At 36.0% G+C, this 13,756-nt stretch overlaps 1 protein-coding gene across 2 annotated transcripts in view; it reads right to left on the bottom strand.

The window, feature by feature from the left end:
• Positions 1-682: 682 nt before the first annotated feature.
• LOC110833730 (dynein regulatory complex subunit 5) overlaps positions 683-13,756 on the bottom strand; it is a 48,275-nt gene continuing 35,201 nt past the window's right edge. For both annotated transcript variants that reach the window (XM_087341007.1, XM_087341008.1), the window contains 8 exons: positions 9,584-9,798; positions 8,760-8,905; positions 7,480-7,764; positions 5,765-5,895; positions 4,459-4,646; positions 3,974-4,233; positions 2,528-2,687; positions 683-1,110 (listed from right to left, as the gene is read on the bottom strand). In XM_087341007.1, the coding sequence (XP_087197133.1) occupies positions 1,082-1,110; positions 2,528-2,687; positions 3,974-4,233; positions 4,459-4,646; positions 5,765-5,895; positions 7,480-7,764; positions 8,760-8,905; positions 9,584-9,764 (1,380 nt within the window). In that variant the 5' untranslated portion in view covers positions 9,765-9,798 and the 3' untranslated portion in view covers positions 683-1,081. The remainder of the gene's footprint in view (positions 1,111-2,527; positions 2,688-3,973; positions 4,234-4,458; positions 4,647-5,764; positions 5,896-7,479; positions 7,765-8,759; positions 8,906-9,583; positions 9,799-13,756) is intronic.

The raw sequence follows: 13,756 nt of genomic DNA, 5'->3' as shown, positions 1-13,756 counted from the left end.
ATTTGCTACGAGATTTGAGAGAAGTGGAAAAAAGTGTATCAATGAAAGACACTGAAATACATTATTATAAAATACTGTAGTAAATTTCTCAGTGCAGATAATTCCTGTTTAAATGTAGACATTCTCTCTATTATTTTTCTAAACTGTATTATAAAATTACAATAGCCACATCTGGTCACCTTTGAATGTCTTCTTAAAGCTCCTGTCGGCTTCGACAGCTCAGTTGAAATATAGGCTCCGCGATTTCTTTCACCTTATAATTTCCACGAAGTAATTAATAACCCATACTCACCTTTAAAATGGTAACTGTAGTGTTTGCCTAAATATTAACACCAAACGTTCGACGCGGCTGTCACCGGAAAAGCCAAATCTTCCTACATTCCTTGATTTATTGACAGAATCAATTATTGAGTCAGTATCATTTTCCACAGCTATCACTGATTAAGCCCTCAGACCTACTCTATTTAAGAACTATTTCTAAAACAATGAGTACATTATAAATTATAATAGTATCCTTTGACAGGGGATCAGCCTATCACCAGTCTGTCAGTATCATTTTTCCATAATCATGTATTGTGACCTGTGTTAGCTAGTTAGTGAGTCATGCAATTTGACAGGGTCTTAGATCAAATACACGGTTGTAGGATTTCATGCAGATGACACTGAAAATAACTATACAAACTTTCACCTTTTGTACATTTTGCATTTATGGAGAGTTAATATGTAACTGTTTCTTCTCACCATGCAAGATGTTCCTTCTATTCTTCATCATTATTTGCTTTGGCCTCTGGAGCAGATTAATAAAAAGCCTGACAGCACAATACAGAATGAACATAGTTCGAAACTGTTTCAATACATTAATTTACAAAATACAGCTTTGAAACATATTCATACATAAAACCACAGACTTTCAATATGTTACACAATAGGACTGCTTGAAAATGCTGAACACAGAATTCCTAGTATTAGACTAACAACACACTGCAACATCACTAAATATTAAGGTGCTGAATTTCCTTCCATTTATTTCAACTATCATTCAAAGTGCTACTGTTTCTTCTCACCATGCAAGATGTTCCTCCTATTCTTCATCATTATTTCCTGTTGCCTCTGGAACAGATTAATAAAAACCAGACATATTTTATATGTGTATATTTATGAAGTCAAATATCAAATGCTAAAGTATCTGATAGTGATTATTTTAAAAATTCATAAAATTAAGGAAGTTTGTGTAATATAAATGTTCATGTTATTAAATGTACAATTTATGGGAACAATTTTTTGTAACAGAAGCTGCCAAATAAAAATTGAACGTTACTAAGTCACAACTGCAAATACAATTGAAAAGGTATTGTTCAGAAGAGATTCATTGGGTAGTTACATGGTATTTCATGATGTACCTTTAAAAACCAAAATTATATAAACTGTGTAATAATTTGCCAATATTTAAGTATCATATTTACCCCTCTACAACACCAAGTTTCTTTTGGTATTTTCAACAAAAGACGGAGGTTATCTTACATACACAAATTAAGAACAGTGAATAACAGAACAACCATTTATATAGCTCTGTATTTTTAAAATGTTAAATTATAGTTGGGGTCTCTGTTTATGAAGCATATTTTGTAGCAATGCAACATAATAACATCAGACACGATTTTCTATTTCCAATATCTCTGTTTCTGTTCAGTCATACAGGAAGATACTTAAAGTTAAATCCGACTGTTATATCAATATTCATTGGTGTCAATGTATGACACAGTTGCCAAATGTCACATAGTCATTGATCTGTTGTGTTCAGAATTTATTTAAATTATGATATTAATACTAAAATTAAACATTTAAACATATTTGACTTTATTAGGTCTCTTTAAGTGTTTGCAGTAATTGTGCCTATTAAACTAAAGTTTAATAAATAATCATCAATCATGAAAGACCATATGACAATTGAATAGACTTGCAAAACGCCAATTCTCTAAATCTTGTGAACTGCATATGATGCCAATTTTAAATTAATGTTTATCAGGGAGGCTAAAAGGACTAATAATATAGACTACTGAGGATATACAATATTTTTCAGGCCAATCTGCAGAAATATGAGTACAAAAGACAACTACTAAGTTTATGTTCCACCAGAATAATATTGTGTAGAAATAAAACTGCTCTATTTTACTCTATAACAAAATGAAATAAAGGGAAAATGCTCCTAAGAGTTTTATCAAATAAATAATATAATTATTTTCACACAAAAGTTATTACTGGGATAGGAGAGCATTTTTTACCATAGGATATTTTAGTGTTATAAATTTTGTAATATCCTGATATTTGCCTCAAATTATAAAAAGAAACAGCTTCCACAATCACACAGAATATACATTTTTTGAAAGAATTTCTACTAAATAAAAATAATAAATTTTAGAAAGAATTTACACTAAATATATGACCCACTTCTCATAAAATGTTACTCTTGAACTATAAATGTCAGATAATGTTATACATTTTATCATAAATGAATACAATGACAAACCTGCTAGCTCCCGTTGTTTCCTTTTGTACCTATCAATGTTATGTTTTAATGACATATTTATTGAAGATTCACATTCCTTTGTAATCCCAGTCATTCGATGATCTAGTTTCAAGAGAGTTGTATTATCTTTTATACCCAGGGAAAGGGCTTCACCTCCAACCTAAACATACAAAGGAAGATACAAATGATTACAACAGCTCAACTCCCTATACCCATGATACTTAAATGTCAGCAGTATCAGAATCCAGTTTTCTTACCTCCCTCTAGTCTCTATCCATAAAAAAATTGCCACTCAGCCCGAAATGAGAGAATAAATTTGTCACTAATTGTCAGAGTTCAACCGTAAGGTTCAAAAACTGAATATGTCATAAAATGATTATGCAATATGGTGATACAATAATTCAAATTAATTTGGAAGAAATAACTTTACCAATGAAGATGTCCGTCTTCTGGGTTATTGCGCTGTGTAGTCTGGTCGATGTTAACCAACGTTTCAGAGGTCATACTGCCTCCGTCATCAGGGCCCTGATGACGGAGGCAGTATGACCTCTGAAACGTTGGTTAACATCGACCAGACTACACAGCGCAATAACCCAGTAGACGGACATCTTCATACTCATCGCTGTGAGAACCTCAAGTCTTACAACTTTACCAATATTTATCATAGGTTTGTATTCGTTCTGTAACAGGTAACCAACCAAGTCTGACTTCACTCTTTAACTATCCCACAATTAGAAATTACCTACTCACTGTAATCAAAGTGACTTAAAATCTATCATTCCAAATAAGGCCCAACAGATGTATGGGGAAAGATACCAACCTTAATTCCAGCCTCACATTTTGTGATTCACCCCAATTTAAGAAACAAGAATTTAACAACTTAGTCATTGTGGTATTACCATCACATCTATAGTGTATGAAATACCACAGTCTAAATCCACAAGACAGACATGGTAAAATAGCCATTACACGTGTAATATAGGATTGCAACTATGTAATCCAGACATCAAATCATCGTGATAAAACTTTATACGTGTGGTGAATGAAATTTCAGTACATAACCCTAGAAACCCAAGTCATAGTGATACAACCCCTATGTATGTAATGAAGGAAATGCCAGTGCCTAAATCCAGAATACTGACAAAATATAAGATACCACCTTTGTTTTAACTATATCGCACACATATAGTTTCTTATAAAAATCTGCAGCACACCTGAAACCTTGTGGCAGAACACCAGTGTGCCATGGCACAATGGTCATAGAACACTGGCATACGGTAACAACAAAATGCTTCTAACATGTTTAGATTGGTTTAATTTCCAGTTCAGTTCAAGTCAATATTTCTAATTGGACTCTCTAATGAGCATACACTTGTATATTACCACAGAAAATAACTGTTATTGATCACAGTTTCCCTATACTGTCAATACAACATATGAACATACCTCCCCTAAGTAATTGTTGCTAACATCCAGTGCCTGAAGGCTGGTATTCTGTTGCAACATATGACCAATCTTGATAGCTGCCTGTTCTGTAAACCCACAACTGACCAGGATCAGTGCTTGTAAATGTTCACTGTTTGTCAGGACAGAACACAGGTCTGTCACCCCCTGGTTACCAATGACATTTAATCGAAGATCCAGCAATTTCAGTGGTGAACTTCTATGTGTTAGTGCAGAGGCTAGACCACTGGCTCCAGCAGCACCTTATAACACACGAGGACTTAAGACCTGTACTTACACAAGCACATAGAAGGCAATGAGACAGGCAAATGTATACATAAAATCACATCAGTGGCAGCTTGTGAGTCTCTACAGAGGTGTGGTCAGAGGCACTGGACGTACAAGTACACTGGGACAGGTTCTCATTTATTCAAGTTTAACATATTTTCTCATTTGCATTGAATCAAATTTCTGTCATTGAATCTTACCTATTTTATTGTTGCATAAGACCAGTTCCTTTAATGTTGGCTGGAAAATTAACAGTTTTCCTATAGCCAGAGCACCATTATCACCAATATTGCAATGTGAGAAATCCACCCTTGTAATGGTTGTGTTCTTTACCATATGCTGCAACAGAATGGTAACCAAGGTGTCATCCAATGTACTCCGATGGATTCTGGAATGATAATAATTATTAAATTATTTTAAAACTTTAATCAATTATTTTCTTGATAATTTGTTTGTAGTAAATTTATAATTGTACATTCTTTAATTTGTAAAGTTCTATGTAACCAGTGTAAATGCAGATAAGCAAAATTAATATAATATTGGAAAGATGTAACCTTCAGTGTATAATAAAATTCCACATTACAGGTAATAATACTTTTAATATATAGTATAATTAGTGTATGTGCCTTAAAAGTAACACCATGTTTCAGGGTTATTGTTGTCCATGGCGTAGATCATAATGAAATAAGCTGTCATTTAGCAAAAATTATATTTCCTTCTTTTACTTCAGAACCAATGACAGTGAAGATAGTAACTATTCAGTAATTTTCAGAAAATTGAAGAAGATAACATGACAATTATAATTCCTGAGACAGTGTCAATTATGTTTTTGTAATGCTACCAAAATAAATCATATTCTGCTGTTCATGAAGATTTATGAATGCATATCTTGACAAGAAGTACTGAATAAGATAACATTATACTGACTGGTAAGAATATTTCAGGACACAGAAGTATTCATCTGTGACAAGTAATAACTGAACAACAAAACAGATGAAATTATGGTTGTACCAATTTCAAGCAGTGCATCAGCTGCAGCAATGGTTAATGGCAGCAATTATTCATTATTGCCATTCATTTTTCTGTTCTGTGCATGAAGGGGTTTGTATGTAGTAGATAGTGTTGCATTTTAAATAGAATATCATTTATAACAAATCAAACTTTGAAACATTTAATTCCAAAACTTTGAAAGACATTTGTAATTAAAATATCCATGCCATGGAATGTAAAAACAGTAAAGAGTAAAAGTAAAGTTTGTCCCACTATACGCCATGTGGTAAAAACAGTAACTATGCTAAATATGTAAAAGTGTTACAGGAAATTACCAGCAATTAAATTAAAAGGTTAAAGATTCTCCAGAATTTGGCATGCAAATGAGAAATGTATATTTTGATAAGGGCTGAAAGCTGTTTCATGTGTAAAGACTTAGATGATATCTTAATATTTTTCAATGTACACATTAACCAGTTTGAATATTACTTTCACAGATTACTGTTCTGTTTTTACCTTAACGTCTTCATGCATTTTGCTGAATTCAATCCCATTCCAATATTTAAGCAGTCCATTGCTGAGAACTTAAATAAGATCCAAGCAAAGTTCATACCACATTGACGGACTCCAAACATGATGTGCAGTTCCTGCAAGTGTTAGAGCAGTACATTATTTTATAATTAATTATTAAAGCCCAGCTCTCTAATAAAATAAATCTGAATTCATGCACATATCATTCCGTTTGTTATCCTTCTCATATTCATTATAAAATCATATTTCAACCATCTTACAACCACACCTTTTCAAGTGTAACAAATAACGAGATGAAAGTTATTCTCCCAGTACTTATTTTTCAAAAATTTTCTTTTTAATTTCAATATACCAATCATTTTGATGCCCATTTATTGCAGATACAATCAAGTTCAGATAAAGATCCCCATCAGATCTAATACCACACTGTCATATATTCCACTGTCAACCAAATTGATCAGGAGCAAAGATAGTGATTATTACAGAGACAAAAAATAATTTTACTGTTCCACCAAATACATACTATATAGATACATCAAAAAATTGTAGATAGTAATGAAATCTAGATTTTGTGTAGCACATTAAAGACTTCAGTGGTTTTAACAAATTTTATAAAAGTTTAATTGGATCTTCATGTATAGCAGGAATAACTTTCAACTAACATGGACCAAAATTTATAATTTTAACACCTTTCAATTCACTCTGATTGTTGACAGAACTAATGAAGCTAATCAAAATTAATCAAGAGCAAGAGGCATACAGATAGGAAAAACATCCTTGCATTTTATTAAATATGTAACATATTAAAAATGATTTTAAATAAAATTTATGGATTTTAATGATGTCTTCATTACCTTTGTTTGAGTGTGTGTGAGAGCGTAATGTTCACTTAATGTAGGACCCACTTGCCTAGGGGTAATATGCCTTGACTGTTCAGAACATACTCAGGTTTCTCTGTTTACCTTTAATTTCCCTCACTTTATAAATCAAATGCAGAAACACCCTACATATTAAGATGTCTGCCTTATGTCAGTCAGTCATCATCTTAACACAAGGTAAATTAAATCTCATTACATGAGCATTCGTACCTGAGAAGTACATTCCTTCACTCCTACCAGCTAGGTTGAGACTAGAGGGCAGTATAAACAACTGGTACCTTACCTCTTCACTTTTTATTATTAAAAGTTAACCATCCATCCAATGGCACTACAGCCCAAGTTCAGGCCTTGGCCTCATCCCATGTGGGAGGTTTCCTTGTCTTTGGAGAGTGCATTTGTGAGTAGTGAGTGACAAGCCCACTGCCTCTGCACAATTTCTACTCAATCCTGATTTGTCTGCTAAAGCCATCTAGCAGAGAATCAGAAGAGATTTGGGTGAGAAATGGCCGCTGAATTTTGCTTACGAAACATTTCGTTCATGCTCATAAGGTTCTTTTACGTGCTGTATATCTACGACATGGGACCGCCGGCTTTACTTCCCCTCCGAAGGAAGTTGTGCTACAGATTTTTATCACCCTTAAAAATCCATCGACCTCAGCCAGGTTTGAATCCACGAACCTTGGGTCCAGTGGCAAGCACACTAACCACTAGTCCACCAAGGGTGACAATTAAAAGTTAACAGTTATCCTAATATTATCCACTACCTTTGGAACTATCATAGAAAACATATGGCATATCACACAATAAAGAGCTTCACCATACCTCAAGACAAACCAGTCCCTTTATGAATGGTTCAAGGTTTATGTGGTCAACAGACACAATTTCAGTGGGCCACTCATAACCATTACTCCCTAAAAACGTGGGTGGTTGTGGGGCCTGTAACTGCAAAATGTTGAGTCGCTTCACATATGAGGAACACAAGTGTACCAGACTCTCTACTTCTGAATGCACAAAGTCCTCTGGAGCTAGATTTTCTATATATTCCTGCAAGTGTCGCTCCAGGTAAAGACGTTTCCAAGAACCTTCATAATCACGCACATCATTCAACTGGTAACAAAATACAGAGTGAAACAGATTAGGTTCAAATTCCAACTCATAAATGGACCCTCAAAATTAGTTTGTCAATAAAACTCAAATAATCAGGAAGTACTGCAAATGAATTATGTAAATCATATAATGACAATAAAAAATTTATTATGTGAAAACATAATTACCTTACACAAAAAAACATATTGGTATAGATTAGTATACAAAATGGTAAAGAAAGTGTATTGACAGCAGAGTCGAACCCCACTACATTACTACACTTTATTAACCACCAGTATTGGCATTACAGTGGGGCTGGCAGTAATTTTAATTTTTTATTTTTAAGGCAAGTTTTTATTTGAAGATATCCGTCTTCTGGGTTATTGCGCTGTGTAGTCTGGTCGACTACACAGCGCAATAACCCAGAAGACGGATATCTTCATACTCATCGCTGTGAGAACCTCAAGTCTTACAAATTTTTATTTATTTGCATATAAAATGCCATATGGTCTGTGAAATACCATAGTTGCAATTCATTACAATCTGATTAGATTAATAGACATACAATATTGTGACTATATAAGAGAGCATGCAGGTAACATCATGTTGAACTTCCTTCCATCAGTCTCTCAGTTGTCTTTCAGCAGTCTAAGTGCAAGGACGTCCTTTTTACAAGCACATCTAGTGTTCATTGTTCTTTCTTCATTTTACAGAATGAGTATAAGGATACATTTTCAAATTCTCCTGAGCCAAACAAATTAACAATATTTTGTCTGGTGAACCGTTTCCATGAAACAGGAAGCATGCAGGACAGAAACCATTCCAGTCAACCTTCAGTGTTAAGTGATTTTGTGTGTGTGTGTGTGTGCGCGCGGGCACGCGTGCACGTGATATGTTAAATTTTATATTAATATACATGGATATTTCCCAATACTTTGCCATTTTGTGTCTTCGCATTTTACAAAATGTTTGTACTCGCAAGATAATGTACTCACTCCCACAACACAAAAACTTACACTCTGCCATCGAATCTGGCTGCATCTTTTCCAGTAGATCCCATCTTCAAGCAGTGGCACTGTTATGATCAGCGGAAGGTCAATGGGGAGTGTTTCCAAAAGCAGACACCGATCCTCATCTGGCAGCAACTGAAGAGCCTGCTTGTCTGCACGGAATTAAATATACAGATAATATTGTTATCAGCTGGGAAGTGAGAACAGCAACAAGAATTTAAATCCTTGCCACTGCTAAAATTATTCTTCTCAAGTACATGGTTCATTGATTGTTTACATAATGATGCCACATATACATGTACTGTAAAGGTTATTTAATAATGAATAAGATGACAGGGTGATCACACACTGGAACTGGAAAGGATAATAGTAAATCAAAGGAAAATTGAAGAGTAACTTATAATTTGCTTGAGGGACTAAGAAAAATCATAATAATACATCAGTATGGGACAACTGGTACTTAATTAAGACTCAAAGCATATATATGTTGAATACAAGTCAGATGCTTTACATCCTGCACCAACTTGTTCAATATTTCAAGTTCGCTGGTTAAAATAAAGGTAATGGAACTTACTAGGATGCGTGGCATCCATTGCAAAACCACATTACAGGTGACAACTTTACAAAAAAGTAGCTAAATTTGGAGTTCCAAACTCAGTAATGTCATAGGTGCAGGTACACTGTGCCTGAAGGTAGGTGATGAAAGGGATATTAGAAATGGATACACATAGCAGAATGTAGTCCTTCTTTATAATGCATTTCCTACCCAAAATATGTCTGTTATATTTCAGCCACACTATATGGAAGTGTACAAGACATACATACATTACCTTTAAAGTTAGATACAAGACTCTGAACACACAGAGTAACCAGGGTTGAAGGAATATTTTTATCCCATGTGACATCTTCTGATCGAAGTGTGCGATTTACTTCTCCTTGGAGATTCTCTGTCGTATCAGAAGGATGATACACCTGATAGGTGTTGCATGGAATTGTGTGAGGGACACGCATATTTATTCAGTTATGAACAGTCAAACATGTGATTCTGAAAAGAACAGTAATGTCACATATTAGGCACTTGATCTTGATGCATTACCTCATTTTATGAAACTACACTATAATTTAACCACTCTTTGTATATACTGTGATACATACGAGGGTCGCTCATTAAGTAATGCCCCACATTTTTTTTCTCAGCCAATAATGAAGATAGAAAAGTGTACTTTTACATGCTTGAGATTTGATGTTTCCCGCGTTCGTGTACGGAGTTTCAAATGATTCCAACCGAAGGCGGAGCTGTAGTGAACTGTTAAAATGGCGTCTGTGAACGACTCTCGTTACAAGCAACGAGCTGTAATTGAATTCCTTGTTGCTGAAAAAGAAACGGTGGTGAACATTCATAAACGTTTGTGTGCTGTGTATGAAAGCTGTGCAGTCGATAGGAGCACCGTTGGTCGCTGGGCTAAGAGAGTTAAAGCTTCAGGAAGTGAAGAAACCGAGCTCCGTGATCTGCCGCGCTCTGGGCGTCCTGCCACAGCCACCACTCCAGACATGTTGAACCGCGCGGATGCCATTATTCGTGAGGATCGGCGCATCACAACTCGACAATTGGCCCAACAGCTTTCAGTCAGCAATGGAAGTGTGATTGCAATTATCCAGGCTCTCGCATATTCGAAGGTGTGCGCAAGATGGGTTCCACGAAGTCTCACAGCAGACCACAGGATTCAAAGGAAAACGATTTCTTCTGAATTGTTGGAGCGTTTTGATGCTGAGGGAGAGGTCTTTCTGTCCCGGATCATTACAGGTGACGAAACCTGGATACACCACTTTGAGCCAGAGACAAAACGGCAGTCAATGGAGTGGCATCATCCTCAATCACCGAGAAAGAAGAAATTCAAGTCAACTCCCTCCGCCGGAAAAGTCATGATGACTGTCTTTTGGGACAGTGATGGGGTCATTCTTGTGGATGTAATGCCAAGAGGTGCGAGACGCGTACATCGGGACCCTGAAACCCTCAAGAAGCGTTTCCGACGAGTTCGGCCTCACAAGCATCCAGCAGAAATTTTGTTCCTGCATGACAATGCACGCCCTCACACAAGTCCGAGAACCCGGGAAGAAATCACCAAATTGGGTTGGACGGTGCTGCCCCATCCACCCTCCGACTTCCATCTCTTTGGGCCACTTAAAGATGCTATCCGCGGAACAAGATTTGAAGATGACGAGAGCGTGATTCAAGCAGTGAGGACATGGCTACGTGCACAGGACAAGAGCTGGTACCGGCAAGGCATGCATGCACTTGTTCCACGCTGGCGTAAAACCGTACAAGTTGATGGGGACTATGTGAAAAAATAGTATGTGTAAAGGAAACATTGATTTATATTGTCACTAAATTTGAGCCATCTTGAATAAATATGTTCTGAGGAAAAAAATGTGGGGCATTACTTAATGAGCGACCCTCGTATTAAGACAGTTATCAAAATACTAAAACCTAGGTTTGAAAACATATTTTACAAATTGAGGTATTAAATATGGAAATACTGCATACAAATATAGACAAATACTTTTCTTCTTTACAGAAAATTCTGTTACCAACACAATGTTTATAAATAATTGAATATCCACAATATATCCATTTTTCCATAAATAAATAAAAGAGTAAAATTCTAGTTAATGAGTTAGGTAGTGTTAGGATAGGTTGAGCTATGTTAGGTTACGGTTAGGTTAGGATTAGGTTAGGTTAGGTTAGGTTAGGGTTATGTTAATGTTAGGTCAGGGTTAGGTTAAAGTTAGATTAGGTTATGTTGGGTTAAGTTGTGTTAGGTTAGGTAGAGTTTCGTTAGGTTATGTAAGGGAGTTTGTGTTAAGTTGGATTAGTTTACATTAGTTTAGATTAGGTCAGATCTGTTCAGCATGGTAGATTACATTAGGTTGTGCCAGAGAGAGGTATTTAAAATTCCCAAGGTCATATATTTTGACACTAATTGCTGACAAACCGTAAATATTTGGTTAACAATACTCATGCCAAAATAAGATCATGAAATGTTCATGGTAATATTCAATTCACGAAAGGATCAGCCCTATAGTTTCCCACGTTCAGGTCTTCAAAATTCTCAAGGTCATATATCGTAACGAATATTTCTGCTAAGCCGAAGATACGTGCTTGACCATACTAATGCCAGAATGAGGTCACGTAATGTTCAAGTTCATATAGAAGTCACGACAAGATCGGTCCACTAGTTTCCCAGATATTCGTCTTTGAATTTCTCAAAGTCATATATTCCCACGCATATTTCTGCTAAACCGTAAGTACGTGGTTGACCATACTAATGTCAGAATGAGGCCACGTAATGTTCAAGTTCATATGGAAGTCTCGAAAAGATCGGTCCACTAGTTTCCCAGATATTCGTCTTTGAATTTCTCAAGGTCATATATTCCCACGCATATTTCTGCTAAACCGTAAGTACGTGGTTGACCACACTCATGTCAGAATGAAGCCATGTAATGTTCAAGTTCATATAGAAGTCTCGATAATATCGGTCCACTAGTTTCCCAGATATTCGTCTTTGAATTTCTCAAAGTCATATATTCCCACGCATATTTCTGCTAAACCGTAAGTACGTGGTTGACCACACTCATGTCAGAATGAAGCCATGTAATGTACAAGTTCATATAGAAGTCTCGATAATATCGGTAAACTAGTTTCCCAGATATTCGTCTTTGAATTTCTCAAGGTCATATATTCCCACGCATATTTCTGCTAAACAGTAAGTACGTGGTTGACCATACTCATGTCAGAATGAGGCCACTTAATGTTCAAGTTCATATGGAAGTCACAACAAGATCGGTCCACTAGTTTCCCAGATATTCGTCTTAGAATTTCTCAAGGTCATATATTCCCACGCATATTTCTGCTAAACCGTAAGTACGTGGTTGACCATACTCATGTCAGAATGAGGCCACTTAATGTTCAAGTTCATATGGAAGTCACAACAAGATCGGTCCACTAGTTTCCCAGATATTCGTCTTTGAATTTCTCAAGGTCATATATTCCCACACATATTTCTGCTATACCGTAAGTACGTGGTTAACCATACTCATGTCAGAATGAGGAAACTCAATGTTCAAGTTCATATGGAAGTCACAACAAAATCGGTCCACTAGTTTCCCAGATATTCGTCTTTGAATTTCTCAGGGTCATATATTCCCACGCATATTTCTGCTAAACCGTAAGTACGTGGTGGACAATACTCATGTCAGAATGAGGCCACTAAATGTTGAAGTTCATATGGAAGTCACAACAAGATCGGTCCACTAGTTTACCTGATATTCGTCTTTGAATTTCTCAAGGTCATATATTCCCACGCATATTTCTGCTAAACCGTAAGTACGTGGTTGACCATACTCATGTCAGAATGAGGCCACTTAATGTTCAAGTTCATATGGAAGTCACAACAAGATCGGTCCACTAGTTTCCCAGATATTCGTCTTAGAATTTCTCAAGGTCATATATTTTCAAGCTTATTTCTGCCAAACGGTGAATACCTGATTGACCATACTCATGTCAGAATGAGGCCACGTAAAGTTCAAGTTCATATGGAAGTCACGACAAGATCGGTCAACTAGTTTCCCAGATATTCGTCTTTGAATTTCTCAAGGTCATATATTTCCACGCATATTTCTGCTAAACCGTAAGTACGTGGATGACCATACTCATGTCAGAATGAGGCCACTTAATGTTCAAGTTCATATGGAAGTCACAACAAGATCGGTTCACTAGTTTCCCAGATATTCGTCTTAGAATTTCTCAAGGTCATATATTCCCACGCATATTTCTGCTAAACCGTAAGTACGTGGTTGACCACACTCATGTCAGAATGAAGCCATGTAATGTACAAGTTCATATAGAAGTCTCGATAATATCGGTCCACTAGTTTCCCAGATATTCGTCTTTGAATTTCTCAAGGTCATATATTCCCACGCATATTTCTGCTAAACCGTAAGTA

The sequence above is a fragment of the Zootermopsis nevadensis genome, unplaced genomic scaffold, assembly GCF_977971745.1.
Source record: "Zootermopsis nevadensis isolate Lab colony 2312 unplaced genomic scaffold, Znev_1.0 Znev_ptg000061l, whole genome shotgun sequence".
In the NCBI taxonomy this organism is placed as follows: domain Eukaryota; kingdom Metazoa; phylum Arthropoda; class Insecta; order Blattodea; family Termopsidae; genus Zootermopsis; species Zootermopsis nevadensis.
Note: the sequence above shows the minus strand (reverse complement) of the source record. Positions and strands in the feature narration are given on the sequence as shown.